The sequence below is a fragment of the Eretmochelys imbricata genome, chromosome 11 (genome assembly GCF_965152235.1).
Source record: "Eretmochelys imbricata isolate rEreImb1 chromosome 11, rEreImb1.hap1, whole genome shotgun sequence".
NCBI classification, from domain to species: domain Eukaryota; kingdom Metazoa; phylum Chordata; order Testudines; family Cheloniidae; genus Eretmochelys; species Eretmochelys imbricata.
Window position 1 is genome coordinate 32,144,442 of NC_135582.1, and position 16,594 is coordinate 32,161,035.

A 16,594-nucleotide genomic window follows, 5' to 3' on the forward strand; every position below is an offset into this window, starting at 1 on the left:
TGTCTCAATGATTCTTATCAAATGTGAAAGTTCACATGTAAACATAGTTTTTTGAACTCTGTTCTGCAATCTCAAGTTGGGATCTGAAAGTAAAGCTGGATTCTTTCCTTTACATGTTATCATTCATACTAATAAAGGTTATTCAGGCCAAATTAGGTTCTTAGAGGCACTTGTGTAGGCTCATTGTACTCAACTGATTTTTATGTGCGTAAATGACTTCATAAACATTTATGTTGGTGATGGGAAAGTAGGAATAGAATTCAGCCAGCCTTTTAATTGTGCTGGTCTTGTAGTGATAAAGGACTTAACAAATCAGAACTTATTTTGCACTACAGTCTGCAGATTGAAATACACAGAGAATAAGGCTATGTCTACTCTAGAGACCTTACAGCTGTACTGCTGCAGCTGCTCTGCTGTAAGGCCTCCTATATAACTGCTTTTTGCCAACAGGAAAGAGCTCTCCTGTCAACATGATTAAATCACCCTCAACATAGAGCAGTAGCTATGTCAGCGGGAGAGCATCTCCCAGCAACATGACGCTGTCCACGCCAGCACTTCTGTCGATGAAACTTATGCTGGTTGCGGAGGGTGTATTTTTTTCACACCCTAACTAACAAAAGTTTTACCAACAAAAGTGCCAGTGTAGATATCCATTAAGTTAGAAGGTGCCATTTTTGCAGTCACTTCAGAGTAGAATCACATCTTAAATAATGCGCTTCATAGTTGTGAGATGTGAATCTGCATTCTGCATCAAAATAGGCAGGAGAAGTATAACAAAACTCAAAATTTTATACCACCTTCAGAAGTATAAGAAACTAGCTTGAAGAGCTTCTCACATATAAGGTTCAGATAAATTGTGTATGATTAGTTGGTACTGACATACCAATGGAACTGTGCTTCTCCTATTATATAGCATCTAAGTTCTTTGTAACAGGTGGTGTATAAGACAATAACAAAGTACTAGAAAAGTACTGGCAGTTATATAAGCAACATTAGCTTTAACTAATTGAACTCTGCTTTCAGATGTGCCAACCTCAGATGTAAGCAAACCCAGAGTGTCCGACAGTGTCCATATCAATACTTATCAGGTTAGAACAGAGCCAGAACAAGGGAACCTCTACTCACCAGAACAGACATCTCTCCATGAAAGTGAGGGTCTGTTGTACTCATTTTAAATACTGGAAGTTTATTTCTTTATTGATTGTGTCAGAATTGTGTAATAGCTTTTTTTCTCATACTGGTTTCATATCTGCAGGGTCAGTAGGTAACTCAAGAAGTTCAACACAAATGAATTCTTATTCTGACAGTGGTTATCAGGAAGTAAGCAGTTTCCATAACAGCCAGAACTTGGGCAAGTCAGAAAATAGACAGCAGCATTCACTTACTGGAACCACTAGTAATCATTTGGTGAGAAACTCACGGGCTGAAGGACAAACGTTAGTTCAGGTATGCAATATAGCAAATGCTTTTTTCAGCTTAGTTGTTGCTCCGAAATACATTTTGAACAGAAATATATGGCTAGTTCTAGATTTTTTATTATAGGCAAGAATAAATAAAGTTCCTTTGAAACATTTCAAATAAATGAAATAGTAAAATTTTTCTGGGTAAATAGTAGTCTAGGTGGTAGACAGCCAGAAGAGTATTTATTTACTAAAAATTATTATGCATCTAGTGTTGGTAATTCATTGTAACTGAAACCCAATAAACTCTTAAGCACAGCAGGTAAAAGAGTACATTATTTGTATCCTATCTCGATAAAACCGCAATTGAAGCAATTTAACTTTAGAGAGACAAAAATCTTAATCATAGTTTTATGTCTATGTGTAAGTCTTATGTTAAAGACAGGCAATGTTTGTTTCATCTCCTTCTGCTACCCTTTGTTTTTTCAGCTCTTTCCTGAATCACAGACTGGTACCAGTCCTACTTTCTTTCAGTTTTATCTCTTTTATAATAGAACCATGGATATAACTACAGATAGGATTCAACACTAATTAGTTATTATAACTGGGTGTGAAAAAGTGTTAGTATGTTAACATAAAAAAAGAGGCAGAAAAGCACTCAGAAGTACAGAATGGAGGAATATTAGTCTTCAGATTTTGATCTGATATTATGGAACATTTCTAGATGGAGAAGAGGTGGAGAATAAGTGAAGAACTCAACTAATGTGTTTTCCCAGGGAGAAAGACATAATATAAAAGAAATTTAAGAAGTAGAGAGACTGAAAATTTACTGTAAATTTAATCTTTACTTGTGTGATCATTTTTATACTGTATTGAATGATGTGCTTTTTCCACTGGCTTTTCTGTTTCAATAAAAAATGAAAATAATCACAGGGCCAAAATATTTGAAATTAATAAAACTCATTTTCTTTTTCTTCTTAAATAGCCCTCCGTAAGTATTGCTGCCAACCGAGTGATGAGACGTGTTAGTTCAGTTCCATCCAGAACACAGTCTCCTTCTTACGTTATCAGCACAGGTGTTTCTCCCTCAAGGGGGTCACTGAGAACTTCTGTAGGAAGTGGTTATGGTTCTCCATCAGTTACTGAATCACGACCTCTTACTTCTAGCGCATATTCATCCACTACATTACCTGTACAGCGAGCAACATCTCCCTATACAACACAGAGACCTGCTTCACCAGCAGCTGTACGGAGGATCAGTTCAGTCACTTCTAGGCAGGCAGCTAACCCCAGTGGAGGAACTTCTCAATACCAAGCATCTGTCAGAGTGGGCTCACCTCTTGCCCTAACTGATGCACAGACAGGAGTAGCTTCTCCATCCCAAGCCCAGATGGGATCTTCTTCCCCAAAACGCGCTGGCATGACTGCAGTTCCACAGCATTTGGGAACAACATTACAAAGAACAATTCATGACATTGACCAGTATGGACAGCAATATGATGTCTATGAGAGAATGGTACCACCACGTCCAGATAGCCTTACAGGTTAGTAAAAAGGTAAAGACACTGCTTAAAACTTGGTGCTCACTTTCATGTGTAGAAAATCGGTAATGCAATTATAAATATACAAATTAAGCACTGTGTAAAAAACCAATTATTCTAGGTTCTTCTATCAAGTTATAATTGCTTTCTGTATCAAAAGCTGTATCAAATGGTGTATTGCATTCATATTTGTGACCATGGAATTTTGTAGCAAATACCATATTTTCTCTCAGTTTAACAGATTATGATAGTGACGTACAACGTAGCATGCTTTCTGAACTTTTATTTTCAAAACTTGGATGAAGTTGTAAGATTCTTCCAAAAAATATGGACTGGATTAGAAGTTAAATTGTATCTAAATACATATACAGCTTATATACAAAGTTACAAGTGGTGCAGGTGAACTTACATTAAACCTAACTTTGTTTTAAATAAGTCATTAATATTATTTTATTTTTATGTAGTACTTTTCATACTCTAGCTCATGAATCTCAAAGCACTTCACAACAAATTAAATATTAGCATTATGGTGACTGTGCAGGCAAATGGAGCAGCTATTATATGTTTAGACATAGCTCATATACAACCTTGAAAAGTAGAATCTGTTTATTTGAGACAATTACTCTTGAGGGCATTCAGCGCCAAAAAATTAAAAATTCTGCACACGATATTTTAAAATTCTGCAAGTTTTATTTGTCAGTAAATAAATGCAGAGGCTCCAGCATAGCAATGGGGAACACAGGCCACTGGCTGTATGAAGATGAGAGATCACCCTGCAGCCTCCCCACCCATGGGACATGGGCTGAATGGTGAGGCTGCAACCAACCCTGACACAGCACAAGTCCTGGGCCTGCCCCAGAGACACCCTGGGGTCCTGCCCAAGTGTGGGGCAGGCAGGCTCAACCAGGCAGGATCCAAGTGTGGAGGTGCTCAGTGGCGGGGCGGGGAGGATCCAGGTGTGAGGTGAGAGTACTCTGTGTGGGACAATCTGGATGCAGGTACCTCAGTGGGGAGTCTAGGTGTGGGAGGATCTGGATGCCCAGAGGCTCGTTGGAGGGTTTCCGTGTGCAGGGGCAATGGGACTCTGCAGGGGCTTCCAGGTGAAAGTGGTTGGGGCTCAGCGGAGGAGTCGGGGTGTGGGGGTTTCAGCGGGGGGGCCTGAGAGCTGGGGGAGTGGGGCTTGGTGGGGTGGGGGTCTGGATGCAGCTAGTTGGGGGTAGAGAACTTGGAGGTTTTTCAAAAAATGCACACTGCTGTCAAAGCTGAGAGAGGAGCTAGTAGAATGGCTGATCAGCTCCTCTCTTTCCTCTGGGTTTGTGGTCTCAGAAGAGGGTCAGTGTGGTACATGCCATTGTCCTGAGGAAACTGATATGCAGAATGGTTTAATGACTTGCCTGGGAGGTGACATGGTGATCTAGTGGGCCTAACTATAGGTTTAGAAGACCTGAATTTTAATCCTAGCTCTGAGACTAGCTTCCTGATTTACTTTGGATGAGTCACTTAAGCTTTCTGTCCCCACCATCTAGATAATTTTTTCTGAACAAGTTTTAATGTCCCTAGAAGCCCTGATGCTGACCAGAGAGTTTCCTCTCAGACATCATAGTAGGGCAGGTTTGAGATTTTTTGAGAAAGGTATTAAAATACAAGTTAAGGTATAATATCACTTCTTTCTCTAAGAATCATGATTTGGAGTTGTGTAATAATGTCCCTCATTTTATCTTATCTGAGTCCAAATATTAACATTTTGTGTAACTATAATTAATAGTTATTAAAAATGCAATGCCTAGAATTATGACCTATATACAGGAAGCATGATTGCCATTCCATGTGAATTTTATAAAATGGATTGGAAAAAATGTGTGAATAAAGTCTTGAATTGAAGTGTGAATTGAAATGTGAATAAAACACTGTTTTCTCTGGGCTATGAACTTTCTGTGGACTGGAACCTTTCACTGTTCCTCCTGAACCCCACCTGATTTTGTGAACAAATCTGATCATATTTCTGTATGACTAGTTGCAGTACCTGTATTTTCACTTTTATTTACTATTATTGTATGTCTTGATTAATTCTGTAGTTTGTGTTTGTGTAATTATTTGTATTTAGGGAGGGATTTTGGATCAATTGTGTTTATAATCCTGTGGTGGGGGGGTTGGGGGGAATCTAGCATTAGTGCAACTCTAAGGTTGTGGGGGAGAACCAAAATTAACACATCAGGGAAAGAAGAGTAAAGGGTGCAAAGCTCGTCTGAGAAACTGATGCATGTGATTGAACCACGGGAGATAGGTATGCAAAGAAAAAGTATATTTGAGGGTAATCCTCTTAAAGAATATAGTTAAGCCCATGGAACTAATGAAGTGACCCTAAGTCTGGGGACGAAAAGAAAAGAGGAGAGAGCCACGAATGGAAGGAAACTTGAGAGAGCTCCAATAGAGAGAAAGAGAGAATGGAAACAAGATAATGTCATTGAAAGATGCTGAAAGAGTGGCCAGAATGAAAGGAAGAGAACCAAAGGAGGGAGGGCAAATCACAGAAGCTAAAGGAGGGGTGTGTGTCTGGTATCAACGGCAGCAGAAACTTTGAGCATGGAATATAAGCCTCAAGAATTAGCCATAAAGAGGTCTTTTCAAATTTTGAGAGCACTTTCAAGAGATTGGAGTGAGCAGAACCAAATTGGAATGGATAAAATACTGAGTCTGAGATGAGTGAGGTAATACATAAGTTGTAAACAGTCTACTCAATGCCTTTGAAGCTAAAGGAGAATAAGCGAAGACAGGATAGTTGTTGGAAGGACAGGCAGAGTCAAGGTTAGGATTTTTATATTTAAAAGATGGAGATACCAAGGTATATTTGAATACACTTTTACCAGAAGAAAAGGAAGGAAGGTTAGCAGTCCAGAAAGAAAATAGGGCCTAGGAGACAGAGAGAGGGGTTGGGTATTAGGTTAGGTAGAATTATAGATACCGCATTGCTGACCTTTAACAGAATCTCTGGTGTGGAGGACAGGAAACTGCCACACAGGATTTACAAGGGAGAAGGGGGAAGCTTGCATAGTGGTACCTGGGCAAAATCTTGTTCTTAGAAAATGTGCAGATCTGGCCATATATATCTTACCAGCCAGTCAAACTACCGAATGACTGAATTTATTGTTGAAAACAAAGTAAATAATTTATCTTCCCAATAAAGTTACAGTAGACTTTTAAACATACCCTTATTAACTGGCCTTTTCTAGTTAGCTGAAGGATTGAATAAATCTGAGGAATGCATGTTTACAGTTATGGCAATATGAACTGCCATGGGATTAGTCATTTTCAAAAATAACTTATAATTAATTAGCTGGATGGATCTTCTATTTTATTTAATTCCATTGTATTTGTGGTGTAATCCTTTGGTATATTATAGCTAAGGACATTAGAAGATGTTTGTATTCTGAAAAAATACTTGCCTTTGAAATGCACTTGTCTTCTTTGCTGTAATGATCAGCTTCTGTTTCTAATTGTCTGCATTTACTGTAGCAGACTATTAATATATCACTACCATCTATTTTATTAACAGTAATTATTCCTTATTAACACATTGTGACAAAGTTCCTCCTCTACCTTGGTGGGTCTTGCGCTTATTGGCGGATTTGCTCGTCTTGGAGCTTCACGATGGCCCTCAGTTTGGCCGTTTTCATGAACTCACAGTCCAGGTTGACTCCTCCCGTGTCTGACCAGGAGTTGGGAGGTTTGTGGGGAACCCGGGCCCGCCCTCTACTCTGTGTTCTAGCCAAAGGCCCTGTGGAATGCAGCTGTCTAGAGTGCCTCCTGGAACAGCTGTGCGACAGCTACAACTCCCTGGGCTATTTCCCCATGGCCTCCTCCCAAAACCTTCTTTATCCGCACCATAGGACATTCCTCCTGGTGTCTGATGATGCTTGTACTCCTCAGTCCTCCAACAGTATGCGTTCTCACTCTCAGCTCCTAGCGCCTCTTGCTCCCAGCTCCTTACACGCGCACCACAAACTGAAGTGAGCTCCTTTTTAAACCCAGGTGCCCTGATTAGCCTGCCTTAATTGATTCTAGGAGCTTCTTGATTGGCTGCAGGTGTTCTAATCAGCCTGTCTGTCTTAATTGTCTCCAGAAGGTTCCTGATTCTTCTGGAACCTTACCCAGGGAAAAGGGACCTACTTAACCTGGGGCTAATATATCTGCCTTCTATTACTCTCCTGTAGCCATCTGGCCCGACCCTGTCACAATGTATTTAAATATACTGAGATAGGCAAACAATATACATTTTTAATACAAATAAATGTGAACATGTACATCTAGAAACAAAGAACATAGGCCATACTTGCTGCTTTCTGGGATAGAATCACCTGTTCTGTGATTTTGAGAAAGATTGGGGTTCATGGTGGGTAATCAGATGAATGAACAAAGATAATGTTAAGGGAGGGTGACTTGATCAGTCTGTACCACAACGGAACAAGTATTTGACAATTGGCTCTTCAGTTTAGCAGAAAGAAAGTTATACCACAATCCAATGGCTGAAATTTGAAGCAAGATAAATTCAGACTGGACATGGGCATAACATTTTAGCAATCAGGATAGTTAACCATTGAAACAGTTTAAGAAGGGCCGTGGTGGATTTACCCTCACTGGCAATTTTTAAATCCAAGATTGGATTTTTTTTAAAGAGATATGCTCTTGGAATTATTTTGGGGAAGCTCGATGGTCTGTATTATATAGAAGGTCAGACTAGATGATCACAATGGTCCCTTCTGGTCTTGAAATCTGTGAATTAAGAACATTTGAGAGGACCTCATTAACTGAATAGTCTATGAATTTGTCATGATTTAAATAAATACCAAGAAAATGCTTTCTTATAATTGGTTATTTCTCCAGTTAGCCCTTCAAATATTGGAAGGAGAACACAAAATGAGGCTAGGACCTTTACATTTATAAAATGCATCTTCCTGTAAATGTTTCTTTTTTTTTTTTGGTAATGAAATAGCCATTAAACAGCTTGGCTGTAAAGTGTAATATTTTTGCAGGTGGCATGATCCTGCACTCATTGAAGCCAATGAGAATATTGCCACCCATTGACTTCAGCAGCAGCAGGAGGTGAACTTAATATTTCATTTGTGCATAGTTTTTGCAGAATCTTGTAATCCGCTTGGCAGCACAGTATAGATTGGGGAATGGAACTGCTACATTTGTCATCAAAGAGAGAGACATTATGTAATGGTGTCTGACAGTCTGTTGCTTTCTGCTGAGCAGTCATCAAATCCAGAAATAATGATCTTGAACTGTTTTGAAGTTTTCGATACAAAACATTTAAGAACCTTAGTACATTACAACTAAACCATTTGTTAAGCAACAAGTGAAAATCAAATAGGAGTATGAAACAAATTTCTATTCTTTCTTGTTTTGAACTGTTTTCAAGATGTGAATAGGCAAAGTTACAAATAACATTTGAAACTTTCAGAATAAATGTTAAAGTTTCAGGAACAATTTGATTTATCTGCTTGCCTAAATTACATAAAAACCCAGGTTAAAAAAATGTTAAAAATAGAAGTTACTGGTAAAATGATGTCGTGGTCATCATGTTCCTAAAAAGTACTGTGCAAAATCTGGGCACTTCATATTTCCTTAGTTATTTTTTTTAAAAAAACCTTAACAAGCAATAATTTTTCCATTTTACTTCCTTTTTTACTGTGGAGCACATATAATCAATTTGGCTAATTAAAAGACTAACAGTAAAATTGCTAAGGGACCATCACAATTCACTTGCTTAGTGGTGGCTATTTTCTGATGAAGGTGGAGCAGAAACATGTCCATTATGTTTGGGGAGACCCAGGCTGTTGCTTATTAAAAGTAGTCCATACTGATTTCACTGCTGTACTTTAATTCTAACAACTCTACGAAGTTTAGGCAGAACTGCCACAAAGCCTCTGAATTCCAGTTGACTTAAATTGACTTAAATTGCCACAAATTGCATATCATACATATTTACCTTTTTCTTGCTTCTAGGCTTGAGGAGTTCGTATGCTAGTCAGAATAGTCAGCTTGGGCAAGAATTACGTTCAGCTATATCTCCTGACCTACATATCACCCCCATATACGAAGGGAGAACCTATTACAGTCCCGTGTACCGCAGTCCAAATCATGGAGCAGTTGAGCTACACCAAGGGTCCCAGACAGCACTATATCGAACTGGGTCAGGTAGGTATAGAATTGAGGTTTTTCAGAGTTCCACACATTTAGATGATTTGCTCCAAAAATCTTCCTTGATTTTCATATTTGTTTTCAACTTGAGAGAATGTAAATTGTTGCCACGCTGTCAATATGCATGATAGATATGTGTTGCTAATTTAACATAATAGAATAGAAGCCATAAATCAGTGAAGAAGAGGAAGAGACCTAAATCTGAAAGACTTGCACAATAATGGCAGATAGGAGTAAGAAACAGAATAGTTTAAAATGCTCTTTATTCTTTTGTGATGCCTATAGCAAGTACTCAAGATTATATGCTGATAAGTCAGTTTTGAGCTAGACCAGGGGTTCCCAAACTTGGTTTGCGGCTTGTTCAGGGTAAGCCCCTGGCGGTCCCGGAGATGCTTTGTTTACCTGAGCATCTGCAGGTACCACTGCTTGTAGCTCTCAGTGGCCACCGTTTGCCGTTCTCGTCCAATGGGGGCTACGGGAAGCAGTGGCCCAGCCCGCGCTGCTTCTCACAGCTCCCCTAGGCTGGGAACGGCGAACTGCGGCCCCTGTGAGCTGCAAGCGGCCATACCTGCAGACGCTCAGGTAAACAAAGTGTCTCGGGGCCCGCCAGGGGCTTACCCTGAACAAGCCGCAAACCAAGTTTGGGAACCCCTAAGCTAGACTCAAAATCTTTTCAGTGTAATATAGGTCATAAACTCAAAATAAAGATCAGTCCTTTGCATACAGATAAGACTTGGTATGTATTATTAAATTTGTATGTGGTGGCAAACATTAGCAGTAGTATTAAAAAGTATCTACATATGTCGGACCTTGTGCATGCACATACACGTGTCTCACTGTTTTCCGAGATAGAGCTAGACAAAAACTTTTGTTTTTCAAATTTTATAGACTAAAACTGCTGTTCATATCTCCTGCCAAATTTCTGAAAACAAATTGTTTGAAATATTTGTTCTAATCAAATGAAATGTCACCATTACAAGGTTCATTATTGAAGTCATTTTATGAGTCTTACTTTATTTTTGTTTCTCTTAAGGCTGGTGACACTTCAGGATACAATAGTATTCTTGTATATGTTCACAGGATTAAACTGAATGCTAAATTTGGGGTGGATTTTCTCCTGGACATAATGGTAGAGAACTTGGAGGTTTTTTAAAAAAATTATTATTTATTTACTTATCTATTAAGCACTGAGTGTTGTTCTGGTAGGAATATGCCACATGATTGTGCGTTGGGTGTTTTGTTTTGTTTTTTCCAGTGCTTAGAAGATCGTTGTCTTTTCCAGTCTCCTATTTATATGTTATAGCATACTGAAGCATTACAGTTTTTCTGCATTCTTCCCCCTTGAGTGGGTTTTGTAGTTCTTTGAAGACATATTGGCCAATAATTTACAACCTGTGTAGTTCTGCCAGTATTTCTTGGTTTAAACCCTCACTAGCCAATCATGGAAGTGTAGTTCTGGAAGGGGCCTCAATAGGTCATCTAGTCCTGTTCCCTGCACTACTTAATAACTAGACCATTCTGGCCAGGTGTTTGTCTGACCTGTTCTTTAAAACCTCCAATGACCGAGATTCCACAACCTCCTTGAGCAATTTTTTCCAGTGCTTAACTACCCTGACAGTTAAGAAGTTTTTCCTAATGTCCAATCTAAACCTCCCTTGCTGCAATTTAAACCCATTGTTTCTTGTCCTATCCTCAGAGGTTAATTAGAACAATTATTCACCCTCTTCTTTGTCACAGTGTTTTATGTACTTGAAAGCTGTTAGCATATCCCCACTCAGTCTTCTCTTCTCCAGAGTAAACAAACCCAATTTTTTTCAATCTCTCCTCATAGGTCATGTTTTCTAGCCCTTAAATCGTTTTTGTTGCTCTCCTCTGAATTTCTCCAGTTTGTCCACATCTCTCCTGAAATGTGGTGCCCAGAACTGGACACAATACTCTGGCTGAGGCCTTATCAACATGGAGTAGAGAGGAAGAATTACTTCCCATGTCTTGCTTACAATACTCCTGCTACTATATCTCAGTATCACGGTGGCTTTTTTTGCAACAGTGTTACGCTGTTGACCCATATTTATCATATCCTTCCTCTCACTTTTTCCTGTTTTACCAATACAGTAGAATCCTGCTAAATTGCACTGCACTAATTCACATCTTGCACCATAAAACACGTGGTCTCACCCAACTTCGCAAAGATTTAATACTGGAATGCTATATTGTAAGATCCAATATTAAAATCGAATTACTTTTATATGCTATATGACAGAATATACAATGACATACTTTGAAGTACTGTCATAAATAATTGTAGCAAAACTGAAATTCTCAAATAAAAGGAAAAGGTATGGTACATTTGAGATGCATTATTCTGGTTTTAGATCTCTTGTTCACTTACTAATTTGCACAATTTAGTAGTTTGCAATAGGTCTCCCAATCATTAGACTGAATTAGGAAGGTTTTACTGTGTAAGTCGTCACAGTGACAGTTCACAATACCTATAATAATGTTTTTAAACCTTTTAAATTGCTAGTTAATAATTTTGCACCAGCTGAGGCATTCAGAGTACTATGAATCAGGCACAAGTTTTGCAGTTTCCCTGTCCCACCTGCCACAACTAAACTCATGTAAGCAAAATTGAACCAGGTAAAGTTTGTCAAAGTTTTAGCTCAATTGGGAAACTGAAAAATAAAGTTCTAGTTCAGTTAATATCCTTATGTTTTTTTAGAAGAGCAGAAAATACCATAAGAACACACTCTAATCAAAAAGGTTCATATTCATACCTCATTTCACACAAGTGACCCGTTTTTGTTTTTCTGAACTATTTGAGATTAGTGCCTTGAAAGAACCTTTAAATCTAATTCAATCCCCAATTAATATTTTGCCCAAGCAAGCAGGAAAGACTTGCATCTAATTTATGAAAAGGGGAGGCATTAATATCAGGAGAGCTTCTTGTTTTGTTTCCCATTTTTCTTTCTTCAGTACTATAGATGCATACAATCGAATGTTATTAAATACCTCTGAAGCTGTTCTATTTGTAACCAGATTCCTCTTCAGTTCCTGGTTTACTGCTAATATATTTGACACATGTAGTACTTACTACATTAAATACTGAAACTCTTAATCTTATTTAGAAATAACTTGGGCCTGATCCCCCAATAACTTTACTTGTGTAATCAGCCCATTATCGTCCTTGGAGCTTTTTCTGTAAGGATTCATCATATGAGAGGTGCTGGGGCCCTATCCAATGATAGCTTTTTAGAGCTCTGGGTATTTCAGTCTCACTTCAACTTTAATTTTGCTTGCTTTTTATTTAAACCAAGAATTGTCTCATAACAAATGTCTATAAAAGGTATCTAGCATATTTTAATATTGATTTTACACTAGGTGTTGGAAATCTGCAAAGGTCATCCAGTCAGCGTAGCACACTTGCATACCAAAGAAATAATTATCCCCTGAACACAACAGCTGCCTATGCGGAACCCTACAGGTCAATGCAGTACCGACTGTCAGAGTCCAGTTATAACAGGCTACAACATGCAACGCCAGCAGATGATGGTACAACAAGATCTCCATCCATAGACAGCATACAGAAAGATCCTAGGCAAGTCCAACTGAGCTTTCAAGAATCATGTACCATTGCAAGAATTATCTGATTCTAAAATTGTTCCTTGATTAAATAGAAACACTTAGTAGTGCATTTTTCACTTCTGTCTTATACAGATCATTGTGATTAATTTAGGTTTAATGAGTAACAGTTTATAAAATTATTCAGAAATTAAACCAGTAAGTGCTTTGCTTTTACTTTGCTACAGTAGTTGACTGTTGCATACATTTGTGTTTACAATTATTGTAATTCTCTTCCAAGTATACTTTGAGGAACATTTGTGAACTTGGAAGGTTTCATTTGGTTTTATTGAGTATTTTTAATTAAATTGTCACACATGTTTGCCAGGTTTTGAAAATGAATAAGTACATATCTAAATATACTAGATCATTCTATTTATGAACAGCTTTCGTTACACGGGACACTGCGTGGAAATCTTCAGAAGAAGTGTCCCATTTTGCAAAGATAGAAAAAAGTTGCTTCCTATTAACAGAGCACAAATGCATTTACAGTGGAAATGGAGACCGCTTTTCTGGCGTTACTTATTCAAGTAGTCCTGTAGACAGTAATGGGCCTACTTGCATGATAGAACAAACAGAATTTGGTCCCTATTAGTAAACTTTCAGACCACTTCTTTGGGTCAACTTAATAGTGCTACAGACTTTAACAAGCCATGTTTGTGATATCTAGCCACTGGTGCATTTTTAACATGTAGCCCATTAGCTTGATCCACATACTAAATATTGATTTACAACAGTTGTACTCAGACAAGTGACTCTTTGTGAGGGCAAGTGGCTCTTTGATGTGTCTGCTGCAGCTCTTTGCAGCACATGATATTAAAACGCTGTGTGATTTAATTATTAACCAATTGGGATGCTTTTACTGTGTTATTAACCAATTGTAGAATACTTGGTCAGTCATTTTGCTGTGAGAATAATATATAGTTATAGCTATAAAATAGTAAATGAAGAGGTATAGCTATAAGATAGTAAATGAAACAATGAATTCACACTGCTGTGGCTCTTTTGGGTAATGGTGATTGCTAATTTGGCTTCTGAACCACTGAGGTCTGAGTATCACTGATTTAAAAGATCTATTTGAGGAGTAAGGTACTGTTTCTTCAGAGTAAAGGTGACTGAACCAGGTCTTCAGAAGTATCAGAAAGACAAAGGGCTTGTCTACACTTGGAAGTTTACTGAAATAGCTATTCCAGAATAATTATATTGGTAAATTTCAAAGAGTAGACAAGCCCATAGTCTCATTTTGGTGAAAATAAAGAAATGGTATGCATTATTCTCTAATCTGTATATTAGAACAAAAGAGGGAGACTGTGAGAAATCTTTTTCTTTGTCTCATTAGTATATTTGTTGTACAAGTTGTAGACACAGTATTCAGAGGAAGCTAATTACCATCTTTCTCCATGGCCTTGTAACACTGTATTATTCAAAATATAAAATGGAGTCTGAGCTACAGTACACTGAGCAATAAATGCTTTGGGAAACATAAGAAGAATTCTTATGCTGTATAAAATTCCCATCTCTTATCCATTATCCAGATCTTGTCTTTCCATGTGACAGCCAGACCCCTCTTAAGGTAAAAAGTATTGCACAAGTTAGGTTTTATGTCTTAAAATTTGCTATGCTGTAGTATCTTGACTGTTAGCAATTTAACAGCATTATAAATATTCCATAAAATATAAAGTAATGAGAGCATTCAATTGAAGATCTAGTTAGAAAGAACTAATATTAACCTCTTGATTCTCTAAATCAAGAATTTCATGTTTTTGTAATATGTTATGTATAATATGATAATTTCATAGTCTGATGGTTTTTAAACTATTATGACTAGTTTGATTATCTGAAATGTTCCCTGTAAAACATTTTATAGTAATGTATATATAATATATATTGTAGAAGCAACCACACTTATTGAAAGTGCAGCCCACAGACTGAGTTTCAGAACCATATTAAAGAAACTCTTTAAAAATTATGCTAAACTCTCTTTATTTTTAAGAAATATACTATTTTCAGAATTACTCCTCTGGTTCTTCATGATTCTGTTCTTGCAGTTTAGTCAACAATAGTTGCTTATTATGACTCTGGACTGAAGAAAATTTATTCTGTTATGTCCAATATTTGACATTATTCATAGACTATCACCCACTGTTAACGATGCTTCTGAAAAAGATTGTAGCCTACCCTACTTTATATTTGTGAACAATTAGGTGTGTAGGTACAGATAAAGCTGCCTTGAGTGTAGTCAGTCCCATCTTCATTGTTTCATCATTAAAACAAGAAATGCACCTGATTTGTTTGTTATCTCCAATGCCTGATCTCGATTTTTTTTAATAAAAATTGTAATATTCACTAACTGACTTTAAAATGTTTTAAAGAGACATTAACAGCACGTGCATGTTACTCCAACAGCTAGGGATGACATCTTTATCATCATACAGCCACTTGTTTCATTTTAAAGGTTATCAGACATGTGGCTAGATAAAGCCAAGAGAGCTTTACAGTACAGTTTGTGTCTATTTTATCTTTAATCTGGTGGAGTGACCTCTGGAAATTATTATCTGGCCCTTGGATTGTGAGGTAATTGATGCAGCTACCAGATTCCCTCTCTGTCTTTAAAACACCTTTCACACTTTTGGTTCTTCTATAAAATCCATTTAAAATGGAGCGTTTTAAATTGAATCCTGTAGAATCCATGGGCCTGTCTCCATTTAAACATGAGGACAACCAAAAATCTGCTCTGTTATAGTCAGTCTACAATGGCAAGGTTGACAAGTTTTAGACACCCCTGTTTTTAAAAGAGACTAACAAACATGGTTTATGTTACACTCCATTGTTTGGAAGGCTCCTGTGTGACCGCTGGTTCTTGGGGGACAAACTACAGGGCAAACTCAAGTATGATGCAAAAGTCCACAGAGTTGATTGGCGTAGTTCCTGACACCCCGACTGGACAGGGTTTCCCTGCAACAGTCGCATTAGGCCCCTCAGGGCTATCCAAGGCAGCACAGACAGCCCAATAGTCTTTTTGTAGTAAAGAAAATGAATAGTCACAAAACCAAAAGCAATAGGCCTGTGTCAGGCTTATCTTCTTCCAGAGGGCTCTGACAGTCAGGAGTCTCTGTGGAGGTTCCGGTCTGGTCCTGTTCTCCCTGGTCAGTGCACCTACTAGGCTGTCCTCTTCCCTTTTTAACTGGCCCATCATTATCTGACAGTAAGTGCAGGTATAGCAGGGCAGGGCTGAGTGGGCCCACTGTAGCTCATTAACGCTTGTTGACGCAGTGTGGGGTTAGTATTCTCAATCACATCCCTAAATCTTGAAAATGAAGTATCTTTTTCCATGAGTTTTGTCATTTTTTCCATTTGGGGAATCTTGATATAGTTCTTGTGTTTCTAATGGAGACAGTTCATTTAATTTAACTGGCTCACTTGTAGTCTTGTCTTAATGATGTCAGCAAGAATAAGTGTAGCTCTAGGAATAGTGTTTGTTTGCTAAGTACTACTGCTGAGCCAATAGAAGTGCAGTATTACTGTTTTGTGTAGAACCTACAAAAAAAAGCACTCCTAAAATTCCATACCATTGTTAATAATAAATCCTTTTATTATTAAAACAGACCTTTAAAAAATCTAATTTACTTTTCACCACTAGAACTATTTCTTTGCTTTCTGCATTATAATTTGCTTTCACAATGAAACAGTTTTACCTTGTGTTTAGTCCCTTTTAACAGCTGGTTCATATGTACTACCATACTGCTGCAACCTCTACTGCCGGAAAATGTTTGAATCCAAACAACTGTTTCCATTGAAATTTGAAATATAAAATAGCAATTAAAAATATAA

General features: G+C 37.8%; 1 protein-coding gene across 6 annotated transcripts in view; it reads left to right on the plus strand.

Moving 5' to 3' along the window:
• PKP4 (plakophilin 4) overlaps window positions 1–16,594 on the plus strand; it is a 176,147-nt gene that overhangs the window by 86,759 nt on the left and 72,794 nt on the right. For 2 of the 6 annotated variants that reach the window (XM_077829636.1, XM_077829638.1), the window contains exons 4-9: window positions 1,024–1,155; window positions 1,256–1,446; window positions 2,386–2,944; window positions 8,951–9,142; window positions 10,492–10,494; window positions 12,524–12,744. In XM_077829636.1, coding sequence (XP_077685762.1) covers window positions 1,024–1,155; window positions 1,256–1,446; window positions 2,386–2,944; window positions 8,951–9,142; window positions 10,492–10,494; window positions 12,524–12,744 — 1,298 coding nt within the window. The remainder of the gene's footprint in view (window positions 1–1,023; window positions 1,156–1,255; window positions 1,447–2,385; window positions 2,945–8,950; window positions 9,143–10,491; window positions 10,495–12,523; window positions 12,745–16,594) is intronic. The other 4 variants (XM_077829634.1, XM_077829637.1, XM_077829635.1 and 1 more) reach the window with 3 other exon arrangements.